The sequence below is a fragment of the Castanea sativa genome, chromosome 7, assembly GCF_040712315.1.
Source record: "Castanea sativa cultivar Marrone di Chiusa Pesio chromosome 7, ASM4071231v1".
Classification (NCBI taxonomy): Eukaryota; Viridiplantae; Streptophyta; class Magnoliopsida; order Fagales; family Fagaceae; genus Castanea; species Castanea sativa.
In genome coordinates, this window is record NC_134019.1 from 31,482,406 (window position 1) to 31,501,663 (window position 19,258).

General features: G+C 33.8%; 1 protein-coding gene across 2 annotated transcripts; it reads right to left on the reverse strand.

Moving 5' to 3' along the window:
* Positions 1-11,907: 11,907 nt before the first annotated feature.
* Positions 11,908-18,586, reverse strand: LOC142643527 (uncharacterized). 2 transcript variants are annotated; one of them, XM_075818191.1, is made up of 7 exons: positions 18,184-18,586; positions 18,010-18,067; positions 17,755-17,835; positions 17,152-17,187; positions 16,758-16,997; positions 16,527-16,668; positions 11,908-13,205 (listed from the first exon to the last, which is right to left on the reverse strand). In XM_075818191.1, exons 1-7 carry the CDS (start codon positions 18,381-18,383, stop codon positions 12,718-12,720), a joined length of 1,245 nt encoding a protein of 414 aa, XP_075674306.1. In that variant the 5' UTR covers positions 18,384-18,586; the 3' UTR covers positions 11,908-12,717. The 2 variants fall into 2 exon arrangements, with proteins under 2 accessions (XP_075674306.1, XP_075674307.1); XM_075818192.1 differs by having other exon boundaries at positions 16,758-16,985; positions 18,184-18,532.
* Between the last annotated feature and the right edge of the window lie 672 nt (positions 18,587-19,258).

Below are 19,258 nucleotides of genomic sequence, written 5' to 3' on the forward strand. Positions count from 1 at the left end.
CTCCACAAAATGGGCTCCAATGTACATTTTTCCACTATCACTTTGTGCGCAAACGTTGAGTCCAAAGTCCAAGGGAAGACGTTGCAAAATTGGCTTATTCTCCATTTCTGCCGTAGAAGGAACTTTTCTCCAGATTCTGCCATAAGACTGACTTTTCTTAACTTTCTATTGTGTAGTAAAGTTTTCTGCACTTTTCAATAGCATGAGTGACCCTTCTCCATCTCTACTGCAAAAGGAACATTTTTCTAGCTTCTGCTGCGGAACTAACTTTACTTAATGTTTTGCTATGCAGTAAAGTTTTCTGCACTTTTCTGCAACGTGAATGACTATTCTTCATTTTCTCCTGTAGAAAATATTTCTCCACTTCTTACACATAAAAAACTCTAAAACCTAAAGAAAATACCCATCAAGCAAACGTTAGAGTATTTTTGAATATATACATACGTATATTCGTATATGTATACTTATACGTATTCACATATACATATATACATATATACTTTGCAGAATATGAGCTACAATGTGTGTGTGTGTGTGTGTGTGTGTGTATGTGTGTATTTATATACTGATGGTAGAATAATGATTAGTTCGTATTAAAAGAAAAACACGTAATAACAAAGAAATAGTGAAAGCTTCAGCAGAAAAGGTTTAGCTAACAATGATAAAAAGTTGTTGCAGAACAACTGATACAACAAAAAATGATAAAAAGTTGTTGCAGTAGAACATATGTAAGATTTTGCATCTTCTCACAAGAAGTAAACCAAAAAGGAACCCGAACCCGAACCCGAACTTGAACAACCTTGTTATATGCTTTGCTATTAAAGTTATGCATTTTAGGGAATAAGCCTAAATGACTACTTGTTACTGCTTTTGGGATTCCAAAGAGTGGGTTTGTTGAAAATGGAGGGAAAAGATGGTTTATTGATGCATGTCCCTATTTCTGCCGTGTTTTCCCTCTTCTTTTTACCACTTTCTTTCTTTCTTTCTTTCTTTTTTACTTTTAATTTCTTAATGCTATCTTGTCGTGGGTTCTCCCTTCTTTTTACCACTTCTTTCCCTTTTTTCTCTGTTACTCCTATCTTCGTTTTCACTACGTTCTTCCCTTGGGTCCTCCTTCCCTTTTGGGTGCCTCCTCCCCTTTTCATAGTGGACTGATTTAATGGGATTTCTCTCTTTTACCCCTAAGGCTTCACCAATTATTTTTGGTTTGTTGTGGGCATTTTTTCAGGACTACCCGCCAACCCATCGCTTGCCCGGCCACTACCATTACATAGTACACGTTTGCTACATCACTACTTGTTTCACGACAAAAATCCTCTTTGTTTGGTTTTGTCGTGAGTCTCTACCTCTCAGTTCCAAATGGTTAAGAATTTGGGTTTTTCTTCAGCTACCTCTATGGCATGCATCAGGTGGTCCCAGCCATCTACTACCTTTTTGGGTAAGATACCATCCCAGCAAGGTATATTCCAAAAAAAAATCATAGCTGGAAACCAAATATAGACCCTTTTTCCTCCCACCACCAAACCACACCCTTTGAATCTCTTGTTTGTAGGTCCACCTTCCTTGTATTAGCTGGGTACAGGTTGGTGGTGCTCTGGCTTTGTGTGCTTACTCCACTATCCTCTGTTTTTGTTTTCTTTTATTCCCACTGTTTTTGCTATTGCATATTGGTTTTGTTTGGTCCTGCTACGTGTCCATTTTGCCCATGTTTATCCTCTGTGAAAAGGGTATAGGTTTTTGGGCTTACCTTGTTTTCTTTTGTCTTTTTTTCCTAATTTTGCTTTCTTTTTCCTTCATGCATTTTCTGCCACTGGCTTTGTCTTATTTCTTCATGCGTTTCCTGCTGTGTTTCATTCCCTTTGGTTTGGCTTTTCTTTCTTTCATGCAGTGCCTGTTGCTGACACTTTCTGTTGTTCCTTGTTTCTTTTCATCATGTTTCTTCATATTAGTTTTCACTCCTATCTTTTTATATAAAAGAATTTGGGTCTTTGTGGGTCAAATAATATTTACTGGATCAAAAGTGGTCCAAATTTGCCTTGATTTGTCAAAGCCATTAGAAGAACTGTATGCTGTAGAAGATCTATATTCTGCTGCAAATTTGTATTCTGCTGTAGATCACTTTCCTTTACATTTCTTTCTTAGCCTAGGCGTAATTCTAAGCTTTTATTTCTTCTCTGTTTTCTTTAGGCTTTTCTTGCTTTTCGGTCTTCTTGGCGGGCCTTTGGACCTTGCTTTTTATTGGGCTTTCTTCCTTGTGGGCTTTTGGACCTTGCTTTTTGTTAGACGTTTCTCCTCATAGACTTTTGGGTACGGATTTGCAAAAACAAGCATCAATGCAAGTTTCATTTAAAATAATAATAAAAATCACTGACTCTTTATATATTTTCTATTGAATATTTCATTTTTTTTTAATGTAATAGCTAGCTTTTATTTGTTTGGATTTGATTGACGGCAAAGTATATATATAAGAAGGAAATCTATAATAGGAATTGATTTTTATTTTATTTTATAATTGGAAATAAAAATATATAATTTCAAAAGGAGTAATTATTAGGTACGGAGCATAAAGAATGGTGTTCTCTTCTCCCACTTTCACCACAAATGTGAGAGGAGTGATGCGGGATGCAGAAGCATCATAAAGCAGAACACGTCTGCTTCTAGAAAACGAGAAACAAAACGTCTTTGCTTCCAAAAATAACATTGAAATCTATGAGGGTTCCTTGAATTAATCCACAAGGAGAAAGGGTTTGGAATTCACCAAAAAATAAAAAGACAAAAGTCTGAATTTTTATTGATTGAATAATTGTTAAAGAAACATTTACAAACTTAGGGGCCTATTTAAGGGTTTTGTAAAACTTGATAGACAAGAACATATAATCTAAAAGAACTCCTATTAATACCTAACTTCAACAGAAACCAAATTTGACCTAAACAGCATTATTAAAAGCACCTAAAAACAAGAAAATGATAACCCTAAACCTAAAAAAATGATAATTACAAATTAAATACCAAAATTAATAAATCAATATATATATATATATATATATATATATATTGTTGGAGCATTTTGATATTAAATAATTAAAATGAATAAATGCTATAATATAAATGTAAAGATATGGGAGTGAATATGGAAGATGAGGAGTTAGTGAAAATGTTTAATCCTACATTGAAAAAGAGAGAGACAATTTTGTTCTTTTTAATTGTAGTGATTAATGGGCTAACATGACTTGTCTCAAATATTGGGCCAGATACGTGCGCAAAGGAGAGGTGAAGGGTGGAGGTATCGAATTTGGAAATGAATCAGCACCTTGGATCCTCCTATTTGACAGCCCATTCAGAGTAATTACTATATCCGTTGGTGAGTAAATAACCCGAAATAATACTCCATTTTTATTATGGAAAATAATGAGCCATTAACCCACTTAATGGACTATCCGTTTGGGCCTTTTCATTATTCAGAAAACTCCTTATCTCACCATTAATTGTATAACTCTAGCCCATCAGAATAATATCCAACAATTAATCTTGTAACACCCACTATATCAGAATAATGGACCTAATTAATCGGATTAATTTGGGTAGTAATTTCGTGAGGCCCATTGAGCCTATAAATAGACCCATTCAGACACAATCCAAGTTACTGCAATAAAAACTAAAAAATAAATAGAAAGATTCTTGGCAAGGAAGGGTGTTCTTTCTGGTGGAGCTTTGGGCTTGAACACTTTGTGCAGAGGTTGTTCTAGCCATACAATACTTTTGGGCTGTTGTATCCTGGGGGAGACAAGTCAGAGACGGTCTTTAAAGAGAACGAGTGTCGCGCCTTAGTCCAAATAGTGTTGTGTAATCTCTTTCTTTAAATTAATAAAAATTCAAAAATATTATTCAGTTTCTCTTTGTGTTATTTCCATTATCATTGTGTTTGCACCAACTTATATATATATATATATATATATATATATATATATATATATATATATATATATATATATATATATAAGCTGAGACTTTATACGGGAGAGCATGAGGTTCTGCCATGTGGCGCACTCTATGAAGAGAATTGAAAAATACTCTTAAGCCACATAAGAGATAAGAACAAATCAATTATTGACTTTTTGTTTTATTTGATTCAATGTTTTAAGACTTTTCTAATTAAAAAATATATATTTTTTGTATACTTTGGTTTAATATTTCAAGATTTTTCATCTCACACATACATGCAAAACTCTTTGCATTTTAATTTGCTATTTTCACCTTTGGCACTTCTACTTCTTTATATATACCTACCCATGGCCCTTCATGTAATTCCTTGTCAATTACACACAGAAAAAAAAAAATCATTTACCTTCAATCTTTTGGCAACACCTACTTAGCTATAATTCTACCCCGTTTGAGTTTGCTACAATTAAGGAAGGAGGGCTTGCATTTTGTATTGAGTGACAACGACGATTATGATTTTGATGTTAAGGTCGAACGTTGTGAATTTGTAAGTTTTGTAAATGATGTCATTAATAGTGGGTGTTTGAGATGTGTATTTTCTTTTAGAATTAAGGAGAAAGAAAAGTATACATTCTATATTAAATTTTATTCTATAATTTTTCTCCAAAGTTTTTTTTTTTTTTTTCTCATTACTTCAATTGAATAATTATATTAGATATGTGTATACAATTTATAATTGTTGCATGTTATGATCAACTCATTACTAATAAAGTTTTATAACAATTGTGCTATAATACATATACAACATTCTTTAAAACTATCTTACATAAAACATTACAATATTATCCATGTATTGCATGGGTAACTTACTAGTTACAAACTTACAATAATTAAATAATAAATTGTGTCCTACATAAAGGAGGAAACACCATTTCTCTATGCTTCAAGAGTACCTAAGAATTTTCTTTTCAGAAGACGATATTTTTTGGATTTAGGAACACTATATTAGGGAAAATAACGTCAAACCCGCCAAAGATGTAAAAACTATTTAAAAAAAATCATGATTAGGTGGGTCGGGTTATACTTGAGACCAACTTGAAACTCGAAAATACCTGAGAGTGAGACCTGAATCCAAACCGAACGTCCACCTGACCTGTCCAAAGCCTTTCTAGTCGATCGGATTAGGTAGGTCTCTACTCACCCCTATGACCTATTGCACAAGGATAGTTTTGTTCAAAAGGCTAGTCACTTTTGATTTCCATTTTCTCTCCCTATTTCTCCTCAATTTGGGGAGATTGTATTCTAGTGGGCTCGAAGAGAAAACCTATCACCACCAATTTTTCCTTCTCTCTCTCTCTCTCTCTCTCTCTCAAAAGACAGTCTTTGGGTTTGGAATAGGGATAATAATTTTCCCCCACCTTGCTTGACCCGCTCCTCCCCACTTCGCTCCATGCAGGTTTTCCCTACCTCGCACCACGGGGCAGGGATGAGTTTAGACTTTTTAGATCCAACCCACCTCCCCCCCCCCCCCCCGGGTCCCTCATTGATAAGGGTTAAATTGTAAATTTTTCATACCTTAAAACCTTACTATTTAAACAAACATATCATTAACTTATTTTATTATACCCAACAAGGTTTTCTGACTCTTTTTTTTTCTCTAGCAAGGTTGGAAATTAGGTACTAATTTTAACATTTTTTTTTTTGTCTTTAGTATAAACAAATTTGTATACTATTGAATCATTGATTTTGTATTATAAGATTTTTGTTTTTGTTGTGATATTGTGTTGTTAAACACTTTAATAATATTATTCAATTTTTGCTAAAAATTAGTTTGATTTAATGGGATAAATTTATTTGTAATTTCAAGTATATTTTTATTAACAAAACATGTTTTATTAAAAACAATTGTAATATTTGTGGGCAAATTAACAAAAAGTAGAGTTTTAAAGGGTGGGGCAGGGCTTCGCGGAGCCCCAAGAGGTGGGAGCGGGTATGGGGCAATAAAATTTTATTTGTCATGTGGGGCAGGGCTGGGCGGGAGAGAATGTGGTAAGACAAAACCATGCGGGGCTAAGGCAAAGGCCCTATCCTTCGAACCCACCCCACTCCGCCCCATTGTCATCGCTAATTTGGAACAGTATTCAATAGCTACAGGAAAAACAAAAATGGAAAGAGATAATACGCGTGAGCCCAACGATAGTTTTATTATTATTATTATTATTATTAGGGTTCTCAGTTTGGCATTGTGTTATGCGTATCATACAGACTAATTCGTGTTGGCATCGGAGATCTTTCCGAATCGGTTTAGGAGTTAGGACTAAAGAGTGTTCTATATAAGGATGTATAGTACACAACTTGTCAACCACGCACATATTGCGAAACAAAAATTATCAATTAGCTCCTTTTTTTTTTTTCATAGCGATAATGTTGAACAAACTTCCAGACTCTATTGTTCATCACATTCTTTTCTTTCTCCACACAAAAGACCATTCACGACTCAGCTGCGTATCACGAAGATGCAGAGACTTATGCATATCCACTCCATATGTGGCTTTGAGCAACATGAATTACAATATAACTGAAATATCTCGTCGATTTCGCTTCAATAACTTTGTCGATAGGTTCATGTCTCGCCGCAATTGGCATGGCGCTAAGTTACACACCTTTATTCTCCATTGGTGTTTCGAACTACCCCTTACAGACGAGGCATACAGAGTTGACACATGGTTGTCCCATGCAGTGAATTCAGGCGTACAAAAAATTCAACTTGAACTCTCTGGAACTGAACGCTTTCCCTTGCCACAATTTATTCTTAGTTGTAAATCCATGAGTTTTCTCTCGGTCAAGACCAACAACAGCGTTCTCAAATTACCCTCTACATCATCAGCTGGCCGTGGCATCAATACTACTCTACAGATTTTAGTTTTAGATTATCTTCAAATCGAAGACGACTTTTTTGGAGAATGGCTTTCACAATTCAAGTCCCTCAAGAAATTGAATCTCACAAGAATAAGCAGAATAAAGAGAATATCGTTAGTTGGTTGTGGTATTGATACTTCACTCCAAACATTAGTTTTAGATTCTGTTCAAATTGAAGAAGAGTACTACTTTGGAGAATGGCTTTCACATTTCAAGTCCCTAAAGCTATTGAATCTCACAAGAATAAGAGGAATAAAGAGTATGAGTATCCACAACTCGTCTATTGATGTGTTAGCAATTAAACATTGTGATGACCTTGTGGATATTAGTATCTTTGCAGAGAAACTCCGAAAACTTCATATACTTTGGCATCCTCATAATAAATCCTCTAGCGTTGGATCATTGAAAATCTTGGCTCCTAATCTTGAAGATTTTCGTTGGGTTGGACATGTCGTGGATTACTATTGCGTAGAGGATTTCTCGAGTAAGTTGCATCCCATAATTGCTCTCAGGTTATCTGATCAATTATACGAATCTTCAACCAAGTACTATTTGCATAAGATTCTTTGTAGCATGCAAAGGGCCCAAGCCCTAACACTACGGGATGAGTTTGTTGAGGTAAATATATTATACTCCCTTCCTTTTCCAAACCACATTCATTCTTTTCTCTTTTACCTTCCATCAATGTTAATTTCTTCGAGTATTAAGAAATTGAAATTTTAAAAATTACTAGATGTGTTATGGTGCAAACTTAGTACTTACAAGGATTTTAATGCTAAGAATTGACACTAATGTGTTTAGAATTTGAATTTACATTATCTTTGAGACAACATTTATATGAAAGTAAAAAATAAAGGGAGATTGTTTAAAATAATCACATAAATACTTATTTCATAGGTTTTTTTTTAAGTAAATAGTAATACCTATTAGAACACACACGAAAATGGTAATATTAGTGTTTTAAACCGGGTTTGTAATACATTACATAACTGAGTACAATTACAAAAGGACCTAACATTTGTAATTGTAGATTGAGGTTATAAACAGCGGACACTAAACATACACAACCAATGTAGGATAGATTTTTTTTTTTTTTAAGTAAACAATAATACTTATTAGAACATACATGAAAATAGTAATATTAGCGTTTTAAACCAGGTTTATAATACATTACATAATCAGAGTACAATTACATAATTAGAGTACAACTACCAAGGGTTAGATCTATTTGTAGTTATAGGCTGGTATTATAATATTTCATAGATTAGTAGCTAATATTTTGGACTTTGGTTTTTTTTCTAATGGGAAAATAACCTAGAACATTGCTAAACATTATATATTCTCTCTTTTAATGAGAATTGAGAATTTTAAGCCTCATATTAATAATTCTAAGAGAGATAAGATATACAAAAATTAGTATTTACTCTCTAAGAGGTGAGAGTTAGGACTTAGGATTCTCATCAAACTTCATGAGAATTTGGATGCTCATTGAAATTATATAATTTTCAAAAATTTCATTAAATGAACCACCAAACTTTTCACAAATTTCAAGGATTGACCAATACCATTCTATATTTTTGTCTTAAGAATATACTTAAAAGTTTAAATATTTATTTTTCCTCAAAATTAACTTTGTTTCTCCTTCAAACTATAACATGTTTATCTTTTTCCTGAATATAAGATGTTTTATTTGCTTTAGAGAAATTTATTTTTGTGCATGTTAAGAGAGAAGAGAGAATAAAAAAAAAAAAAAGATTTTAGTAGTAGCAAGAATAGTGTCTTGTTGGTTGTGGTAAGTTCAAATTGAATGTTGATTTTATTTTATTTTTTTAATTTGTTGAGACTGATGCGTGAGCCTTTTGTGGGTTTTTAGCTACATTATTAACCTCAGATTAATTTGTTGAAACTTAAATGTGAATGCTTTAAGATATGCCATTTAGTAAATTTTTATTTGCTTCGGACATATTTATTTTTTATTTAAGAATTGGCTTATAATTTTGCAGGTTTTGTTTAAGTATGGTTGCTTGCCATATTCATTTGATAATTTAGAGTATTTGGCTATACTACGAACGTCTTCCTTTGAAGACAAGATTCCAGCAGTATCCTCCCTTCTTAGAGAAACAATAAGTCTAAAGTGGCTTTTCTTATTAAACGACACGAAGGTAAGTGAAAATGTATTATGCTTTCTCAAACTATTTAATAATTCTCCGTCATCACAATCTAAAAATAATAATAATAATAATTCTCCGTCTTTTAACTCAAATCAATTTCACTTTTTTTTCATGATTCTCTAAAATAAATAATAATAATAAAAACATTCTTTTTAACATTGTAATTTTAGTGATATTTCTATTGTTATCAAGGCCGGCCTAATGCTATAGACAAATGAGACGGTCGCCGAAGGCTCCAAAATTTTAACAAATAAAGTTAATTTTTTAATTGTAATAAAATTAATTAAGCTCAAATATTAACCAATAAATAAAATAATATTTTTTATCAAATGAAAAAAAAAAAAAGTAAAAAATGTTACGTCCATAATATTTGTTACTTATAAAGAGGTGTAGCGTTAATTTTTCTATGGCCTGTCAAAATAAAATAATTACAATACTAATTTTGTTCCATTTTTTTTGTTTTTTTGTTTTTTTGTTTTTTAAAGCAGGTGCCTTCAAAGAAGCTCTCATTTAAATTGGAATATTGGGAATCTCAAAACCTCATGTTTATTAATCAACTGAAAGGTATAGTTGTGGAGCTTTCCAATCGGGGGAGTGATGTAGAACTAATGAAATATTTACTCAAGAACACAAAAGAATTGGAAAGGGCTTTCATCATATATTCACAAACAGTGCCAACAAATCTCATTATTGAGTTAAGAAAGTACAAGGCACCTCCCACAGAATTGGTTTGTTATCACGAATCATCAAAATTTGTACGTCAAATACGCAACCTATATACATTTGACATTTAGGATTGTTGGTATTGAATATTTCAGGAGGGGAAAATTTTGTGACTCTTTTTCCTTTTTCTCTCGTTGAGTGTACTTCATGTTTCTATTTAAAATAATAATAAAAAGCTGTGACTCATTATATATTTTCTATTGAATATTTCATTTCATTTTCTTTTCTTTTTTTATGTAGTAGCTAGCTTTTATTTGTTTGGATTTGACTAACAGCAAAGTAGATATCTAAGATCTTGAATTAAGATAAAATCATATTGCTCAATTTAATTTTTAAATCGACAAAAATTGGCTCATACATAATGATGCATTTGATAGGATTCTTCCAACACAAAAAATACTTGAATTTTTAATATATAAAAAATGAAAATAGAAGAGTATACACTCTTTTTATTAGCCTTCAAACTTATTTCAAACACCTTCCATACGGTAACATAAGCCTGCAAACTTAGGTTTGGGGATGTAGACTCAAGTTTCTTCTTCTTATAATTTTTAATTTTTAGATTGTAATAAGGTCAAAAAGCCTTATCATTTTAAATTTCTTAAATTTTATTTAGAACCAAATCCTTGCATCATTTTCATTGAGTTGATGTAGTATTTGTAATTTAATAAAATTTTGCGATTTTATTTTTTATTTTTATTTCTTAAAATAAATTAAATGACGACTGCATCACAAATCTCTTAATCTATGAGGGACTATGACTCAGTATGTCCATACTCCATAGTCCATAGTTTAGCTACCCCTCGAATTGTGGTTCTAGTTTTGCCAACTCCCTGTAGGATGGACAAATGAATCCTTGTAGGACACCAATCTTGAAGTAGTGATTTTCGTTGTTCCCTTTTTGATCTTCGTACTACATTTGAGGTGATCCTCCTCCTTGAGTCGTTCATGGTTACTCATGTTCAAAACAAGATGAGACAACTTTGAATATAAGCCCCCAAGTTTTGATGCTGACAAGAAAGACAGAAAAACATTCTTGATAAAATAAAATAAAAATGACAGTTTCCGCATTGCAGAATGCAGATAAAAGTTTGTTGATATGAGCATATGGCAATAAAGGTTAATTGTGTTAAAAAAAATTTGAAATAGAGAAATTTAAATGATAGGAAAATGATTGTTTAATCAATCACTATTGAGTATTGCTATCTAAATTAAAGCCAACTTAGTGATTGATCGTCAATTTTAAATCAAAGTTCAATTGATGGCCCAATTATGTCAGTTAATATCAAATTTTCACTTCCTAATCTAAAATGCTAGAGTTGAGTAGTCAACCCAACCTGATAGGATCCTTCCTCCAAATCAGTTTGGAGGAATCTCCTCCTAATGAATTAAAGGTGTTTTTTTTTTTTGGGGGGGGGGGGGGGGGGGGGGGGGCGGGGGAGACAACTATTTTCAAAGCCAACCAAATTGTTAAAAAATTATCATGAGAAATGGAGAAAGGGCTTCTGGTATGCCTCAATTGGTAGTTCTCTGATAAGCCATTAGATTGGAAACTATGTTTACCCTTTCATTAAAAATGGAAGCTAAGCTTGCCCATAGGTTCTTGGATCATCTTATGTTAGGAACTCTTGCTTCTCTACAGTAAGGAAAATCTGGATCTCTCTCTATACTATAGTAAGAAAATTTGGAAAGAGGCTTCAATTCTTTTCATTAGATCTGGAAACTAAGCTTGCCCTTAGGTTCTTAAATCATCCTGTGTCAGGATCTCCTGGTTCTCAATAGTAAGTAAAATCTGGATCATTATAGTAAGGAAAGTTCGGTAAGAGGCTTTGAAGATGGCATAATTGAAGGGATATTTGAACCCTTGTTCCCTTAATAAATGAGAGTTTTACCATTACATGGCTCTTGAATTTCAAGATGCAAACAATTGGTAGAATAATTAGTCACTTATAAAAATTTAGCAGCAAGCTTGGACGTAGATGCAGTGGAGGCATCCATGATCCATGAACACAATTGAGTTTTCTCTGCGTGCTTAAACTTCAGGGACCGGTCTTGAGCCAACATATCTGCCGGAAGATTGTCATATCAAATTATGGAAGAACTGATTGTCATTGTCATTGTCATTGTCATTGGTATTGGTAATATTAAAAACCAGTGACCAAGCATACCTTACATTCTGATTTATATCTAACTCTCTTAATTTAAAATTTTACAATAATGAAAGGCACAAGCGTTTCGCATTTCATCCATATTCATCAAATACATATGAAATTCAAACATCCAATCTAAAGGAAACATAAAATAAAAAATAAAAACTACTATTTAACTTTTCCTCTTATTTACGAGGTACAAATTCTTCAGCATCATGCATAGTCATTCAAAGCTAGTGCATCTATCACTGATGTCTGAAGACCCTGAACCACACCCATGGTCTAATATCAAAACGGTGATCTTTGTACAGATTACTGCTATACACAATCTTATACAACCAACTCATTATATCAGCAACCACAGATTAATGATTTCCTGTTCAGAAGCCTTACCTCTTGGTGACAGTATCTATCTCCCAGCATAAGCTGATCACTCGTACATTATATGGAACATTGGATAGACAAATCATATCACGCATAAACCTCACTATATGATCTTATCCTCATTTATCTCTACGCTTATCATAGCTTATCGGATGGCAGAGAGATCATAACAAACATTCAGCTTCCTGTACATGAATGCTGTTATGCTTATTTAACTGTACATTTCATCAAAGGATTAATAATTAGCTTTAAGTCGCAGTAACTAATTCAGTTGTTCCATAATATGTACAAAACTACCTCCACTGAAATTCCCAGCGTCAATTCCTTAAGCATCTTGCACTAGTTTGATTTGCTTGTAATCTCTTAGATGCTGCTGAACTATTGTGCAAACTTATAGGAGTTTTCCCAAAAATTCTTAACCGCTATCAACGTTATAGTCTTGACCGACGATTGCATTTAATACCATTGAAAGGAGAATGTCTTCGAGCAGAAGCAAATGGCTGCCCATTTACAGTGCCTCCAAATTTAATATCCCAACCTTCCACATTCTTGGGAACACAAACATCAAAGAGGATTTGGCCAAGTACACTATGTGCATTAATGCTTGGGGGGTTAGGCAAATAAATTGCTCTCTCTTTTTGTTCATCTTGTAAAGAGGAATCTCTATCATTGTGAGACTCTGCTGAACTTGGCAAGAAGAAGTGGTCACTTGGCCCTAGTGCTACTCTTCTTAGGCTCTGGTTTGAGTCAACTGCCACTTTCTGGAGGTCCCAGATTAACTCAGATATCTTATCATGCATACCTTCTGTGCCGGTTCTTTCTCCCAGTATTCGAATTCTTTGGGAAAAAACCGAAACTGCCTTGTCAAGCAAGTTAGTCACAGCAGCCCTATATTGGATTGAATAATGCTTGTAATGACCTGAAGTAATATAAGAATCACTTAAGTTTAGTTCTAATGAGCCACAATGATTGCATAAAAATTTTATAACGATGGAGAGATTGAAAAGGATGTGAATCATAGGAAAAGAGCATGGTGGATGAAGTGGAAAAATGTATTAGGAGCATTATGTGATCTTAGAAAACCTATTAAGTTAAAGAGAAGGTCTTATAAGATTACCATACGACACCCCCCTCTGCCTCCCCCTTCCACTCACTATAGCCTACAACCCCTACATGTGTGATTATTTAGATACAGGGATGTTCATTGAACCCAAGGAGACTCAGCCAATCGGATTTAATCAGTTTCGATGATATGCATATGGTCATGGTCGTTAAAATCGGGATCCTATGCAAGATTGGTGAAATTTTTAGTGGATTTTATCAGGGATCATAAGATTTTACTTTCCATAAAGATATAAGTTCAAAGCTCACCATTATTTATGATGTATGTTAAATCATTGTGGGGAAAAAAATATAAATATATATATATAGATATATATATATATATATATATATATATAATATAGACATAATGAATTTAAGGGTGTGCTGGGGTCAGGTTTGGGGTACTTTTCAACCCAACCAGACATCCTAAGGTTGAGAAATTCCCAACCCTTGATTCCATGACAGATCTGAAAACCACCCAACCTAACCCACAGGGGTTGGGTTGGGTTGGGTTGGGTCATCAGGTTGAAGCAATTTTGTCAAGCCTGGAAAAAAAAATATCAATTCCTTTACTTCACCTTCATTTCCTCAACAAAAATCAGTTCAAAAATAAATTATGAACGCTAAACAGGCACACACATCCCTAGCCATACCATCGCTAAAATACACTATAAAAACTAGAAACAAATATAAAATTAAAATCAAACAAGCATACACTTCCATAACCATCAATAAAATCCAACATGAACATATTAACAATTAAACTAACACAAAACCTACCTCCCAAAGGACCAAAACCCTGAAAAAACATCACTAACAAATACACCCAAATTTAGAGAAAAATCATTGATAAGAAAACCATTCAACCATACTACCTATTCATCAAAATTTTCATATTTGCGACCCAAATACCCTCACCCAAACCCTGAAAAATCCTCAAAAACCCTCAATCAATGACCAATCGACCCATCCATCCTCACACACAAAAAAATCAATCAACCCAAACAAACACAAGCTGAGACGAGACAAAGAAGCATTACCATGATGTTAACAGAGGTCAAAAGACTGAAAATATTCAGAACAAACTTCTGGCAGCTAAAAAGAGTGAGGATTTCAAGCAGAGAGAGAGAGAGAGAGAGAGAGAGAGAGAGAGAGTGATGAGAAGTGGGATAGAGGGAGGAGAAGGGGTTGTAGGCTAAGTGAGTGGAAGGAGGAGGCAAAGGAGGGTGTCAGGGATGAGTGATGAGAATGAGAATGAAAAAGGAAATTACAGTAGGCCCTTAGCAGATTAGGCAGGGGGTTAGTGTAGGAGAAAAAGAACTCTAATTCAAATATACATAAAAAATCATTTTCTAGCTCAACTAGAGTTGAGTTACTTGAGTTTAAAAGTTCATCAATTTTTTACCTGACCCAACCCAACCCAAAGTTTAAAAGAAAAATATAATAAAATAAAACCCAACCCATCAATTCACAAAAAGCAAGCCCAAGGGGTCAGGTCGAGTTCATTGCATTGCATTGGTGGGTTAAATGCACACCCTTACATAAATTACTGAAAAGTCAATAATTTATTTATAAATCACCAAAACATTAGCAAAAGAACAATATTTTCAAACTTTCAAGTTCCAACACCACAATATTTCCATCTACAAACCACGATGAATTGTTATTTTCATCCCCAAGTTCAATTTTTGTCAGTTTAATCCTTAAACTCTAACATTTCTATCAAATTGGTCATTTTCGTCCATTATCGTCTAAAAAATTGCCATTAAGTCCAGTAAAATGATGCTGCATCACATGTGAATATTATCAGTTTCATAAAAGAAAATGGACGCAAGGACCAACTTGATAGGATTGTTAAAGTTTAGGGACTAAAATGACAATGACCATTCACCCAAACTTAAAAGGAGTAATTGGATTTTAGCCTAAAAATAATACAAGATGGATTTTAGTTCAAAACTTCAGATTACAAAGTAAGCCCATATATATGTGTCACTCATATTTAATGAATCAATACCAAACCTAGTTACACATAGAATGAGTGAGTGAGAGAGAGAGATACACGTGTTCTCTTAGTCTCCTATTTTTCAAGTTGTCATCCAAAGAAAGCACAAGCAAAGTATTGGAAAAAGAAAGCACAGAGAGAGAGAGAGAGAGAGAGAGAGAGAGAGAGAGAGAGAGTTAAGAAATATAGAGAAGCGTAATGAGAATACTAATTTAATCATTATTCAAAATGAATAATTGTGTTAAATGGTAAATGAAAATATTGTTTCTAGAATTCTTTTTTTTATTTTTTAAAATGGTTATTGAAAAATATTGAGCTTCTCTTTCACTAAATATATATATATATATATATATATATATATTACTTGCTCAATTACCAGGTCTAACCATATTATTAATCTAACTATTCTTTTTTTGCCATCTAAAAAACAGAAGGAAAAAAAAAAGAAAAAAAGAAGTCACAAATGGAGACAGACTAGTTTATGCACCAAGACCAAGGTCTCCTTAACTCAAGTAAGAAAACCCCAGCCCACTAATAGAGTATCTAACAGCCAAACAGAAAAGCAGTCAGCAGATTCAATTTCTTTTTGTGATTGCTTTCAAAAGCCTGTTCCGTTCTAAAGTTCTGTCTAAAAGTGAAACCACCAAGCTTCAAGTGGTGAGAAACCTCTTGTCAACGGCCAACCCTCCAGCGGGCACATCATGATCAAGATTTAAGAGGGCTAACCTGCAGGAGGCCTTCAACACCACCATCTCTGTTAACCCCCCACATCATCTCTCTTTTGGGTTTGATTTTTTTTGGAAATTGTAAGTTCAGTATGTGCAAATGTTTTTGTTAGGCCTTTGAGAAGGATGATGTTTATATTTTGGGCTGAAAAAAAAAAAGGGTATTGATTTGGGCTTGTGGTTCAATCACCCAAGATAGGCTGATCCCATGATCTGGCCTACGATTCTACTTCAATTGCACTATATAATTGATTCTATGGTGATCAAGATCGCAATTCTAACAACCTTGAATATGGTTTCCTAAGAATCAAACATTTGCATGAGTTATGGAGGTAGCTTACTAATGTTAATACTCTAAAACTACAGCATGTTGAGGTAATAACAAACAAAGAATGGGTTTCAGACAAACCTATATGAGGGGAACCATTCAGTTTCACAAGCTTAACATCCCCCCCAAGATCTTGTAAGCGTTGAGCGAAATTGCAAATAATTTGGTATGGTGCAAGCTCATCCTTCTCTGAGCATATGATGAGAAAAGGTGCACCCAAGTTCTACAAAACAAGAGAAAGAAACATTAGACTAACCAAAGGAAATGAGGTAAAGACAATTTTAATGGCTGAAAGTCAAGCTGATAACTTACGACGGAGGAGTACAAAGCCTGCCAATACTCAACACGTTGGGCTTCAAACCTTGTAAGATATAGTGCATCCAGACCAGAAGCAATGCCTTTTGCCACCCAAGAAACAAGTTTCGATGATCCAGGCATTTTTAGGATGGAGGGGTGTAAAGCAAATTGTGCACCCAAATCACTTGTAAAATCTAGTGGACTAGAATCATATATGTGTCCAGAAACACAATTTCTGACCAACTGATAGCCGCCCTTCAACAACAGAAAGGGGAAAAAAATAAAAAATAAAAACAAAAGAAGAGAGAATTTAGTGAATGAAATAATAATCTAATTAAGTAAACATTTTCGACAAAAAACACAACACATGGCCCAAAAATTTTAATCATTACAAAGAAAAAATTCATACCGCATACATCTGACCCTCACATGTTCCATTAATAACCTGCACAGTGAATGGTAAATCATTTTCGTTTGGCAGTAAAAAAAAGAAACTCATTGATAAAAGAAACAGGGGGAGGGCACATTTGAAATAAAAGTAATTAACAAGTTAACATCATTGGATATATATATATATATCCAAAGCTGAGCAAAAAATCCAATTAGAATCCAAATTGGATTTCATTTGGAGTTTAATTTAGTGTCATGTTTCCATCTAAACTTTTAATTTCTGTGTCAAATGAGTTAATTTAATGCAAAATACGAAGAGTCCAATAAACCATAAGAAACTCAATCATATATCTAAAATTAGAAGAAGAGAGTTTGAAAGATTATGCTATCCAATGCCGTTAGTTTGCCTAAAATAATACTGTGAACCGTCATTATTTATTAGGTAGAAACTTATATAAATGGTGTTTGTGTGTGTGTGTGTGTGTGTGTGTGTGTGTTTTTTTTTTAAATTGTACCTATGCCCGGGGTTCTAAACTAGTATAATCTATAAGGAAAGCTTGGGTTACAGTTCTTTGCCCCCAAAATATAAAATTTGATGTCAAAATGATTTCACAAAGTTTACCTGAAAAAGCTTGTACATGCAAGCTTTAGGACCACCAGAAAAGGCTACAAACACTAATGGGCATAAATTAATCCTTAGCTCCTGCACATCCAAAACCCCAAAAAGCAATTTCGTATGCGCCACCAAATGTAAGCAAAATTGAAAACTAATAAAATTTCCCAATTCCTCAATAAATTACAGAATGGATCAGATTAAAAGCTCGGCCACGTTTCATCGAAATTTGAAAGTGTGGCAAAACGTTTTAACTAAACTAACCTCAACAAGCTCATTGAGAACAACAAACGCTAATGACATAGCTCTCTCAGGATAAAATCTGCACATATATAATTAACCATTAACAAAAAAAAACAAAGAACACATTCCTGATCAAAACGCAGAGAATAGCTTGAAATTGAAACTCATTGAGGCTATGAAAATGAAGGAACATACGCATTGAGAAAATCGGCATGGCAAACGAGGGAATTCCATCGGAGAGAGGCGTACAAATCGACGTAGGTCCTCAAATGGCGGTCCTGGATCGAAGCCCAAGCGAAGATCACAGCGATTCCTCTGGATTCAGATTTCTCCTTCCTTCCCCAATAGATATCACAACCACCAACACCACCGCCGCCGCCGCCGCCGCGCCACATATTTTCAAGAATGGAGATAATTGAAGAGGCTTGGTTTTGGTGGGGAATTTCAGAAAGTTTGGGAAATTAGGGTTTGGGAATTTGAGGAAGGAAGGTTGGTTGGTGGGTTGAATTGAATGGTTGGTGTTGGGTTTGAGCCACTCGTGTCGTGCGGTGAGGTGAGAGAGTGTGAAAGATTTTGGTTTTGATGGGTTATGGTGGTGGTAGCTATAGATTGCTGTGTAGGAGAGGATCGTAAAAATGAGTTTTGGGAGTGCCACGTCAGCTTCTACGTCCCTCGATCATCTTCGTATGGGGATAAGCTTTTCTTTTTCTTTTTCTTTTTCGTTTTTCTACATCCCTCGCACCCTACTTCTCAGTGTCTGTATCTTTTTACATTTTTAACTTTTTTTTTTTTTAATATATTTTATTTAATAGTTAATTTTTTTTGACAATTTTTTTTTTATTTTTTATTTATTAAACTTTAACACACACGTAGTTGTGAGAATAAATGTATCCTTGAAATTATTTACGCTAAATTAAGATCCGATGTAATAGCTTTTGAATGGTTTAGATCAAAAGGTTTTTTTTTTTTTTTTAATGTATGTGATATTACACCAGATCTATTTGTGGGGATCACATCTTACAATGTCGGATTGTCATTTTTGCAGCCTTCTTATTAGCACAAAAAATAAATAAAAAATAAAAAGAGTAATTTTGAGAACTTCATCTTACTTCAATTTCTTTTTCTTTTTTTTTATTATATTTTAATGAATGTTCATTTTAAAGAATGATAAATATTCGATTACTGTAGTCATTATCAACTAGCATGTTGCATGTGCGTTTTGCATGTCTTTTAGTAAGTAAATCGTTATCTTTGACTATTAAAAGTGAAA

Excerpts from the sequence above, each read along its gene's own strand:
- LOC142643527 (XM_075818191.1), bottom strand. The coding sequence starts at position 18,383 with ATGTGGCGCGGCGGCGGCGGCGGCGGTGGTGTTGGTGGTTGTGATATC. Across the intron at positions 18,068-18,183 it reads CATGCCGATTTTCTCAATGC|ATTTTATCCTGAGAGAGCTA; the intron begins GTATGTTCCTTC and ends ATATATGTGCAG. Across the intron at positions 16,998-17,151 it reads GTGAGGGTCAGATGTATGCG|GGCGGCTATCAGTTGGTCAG; the intron begins GTATGAATTTTT and ends CTGTTGTTGAAG.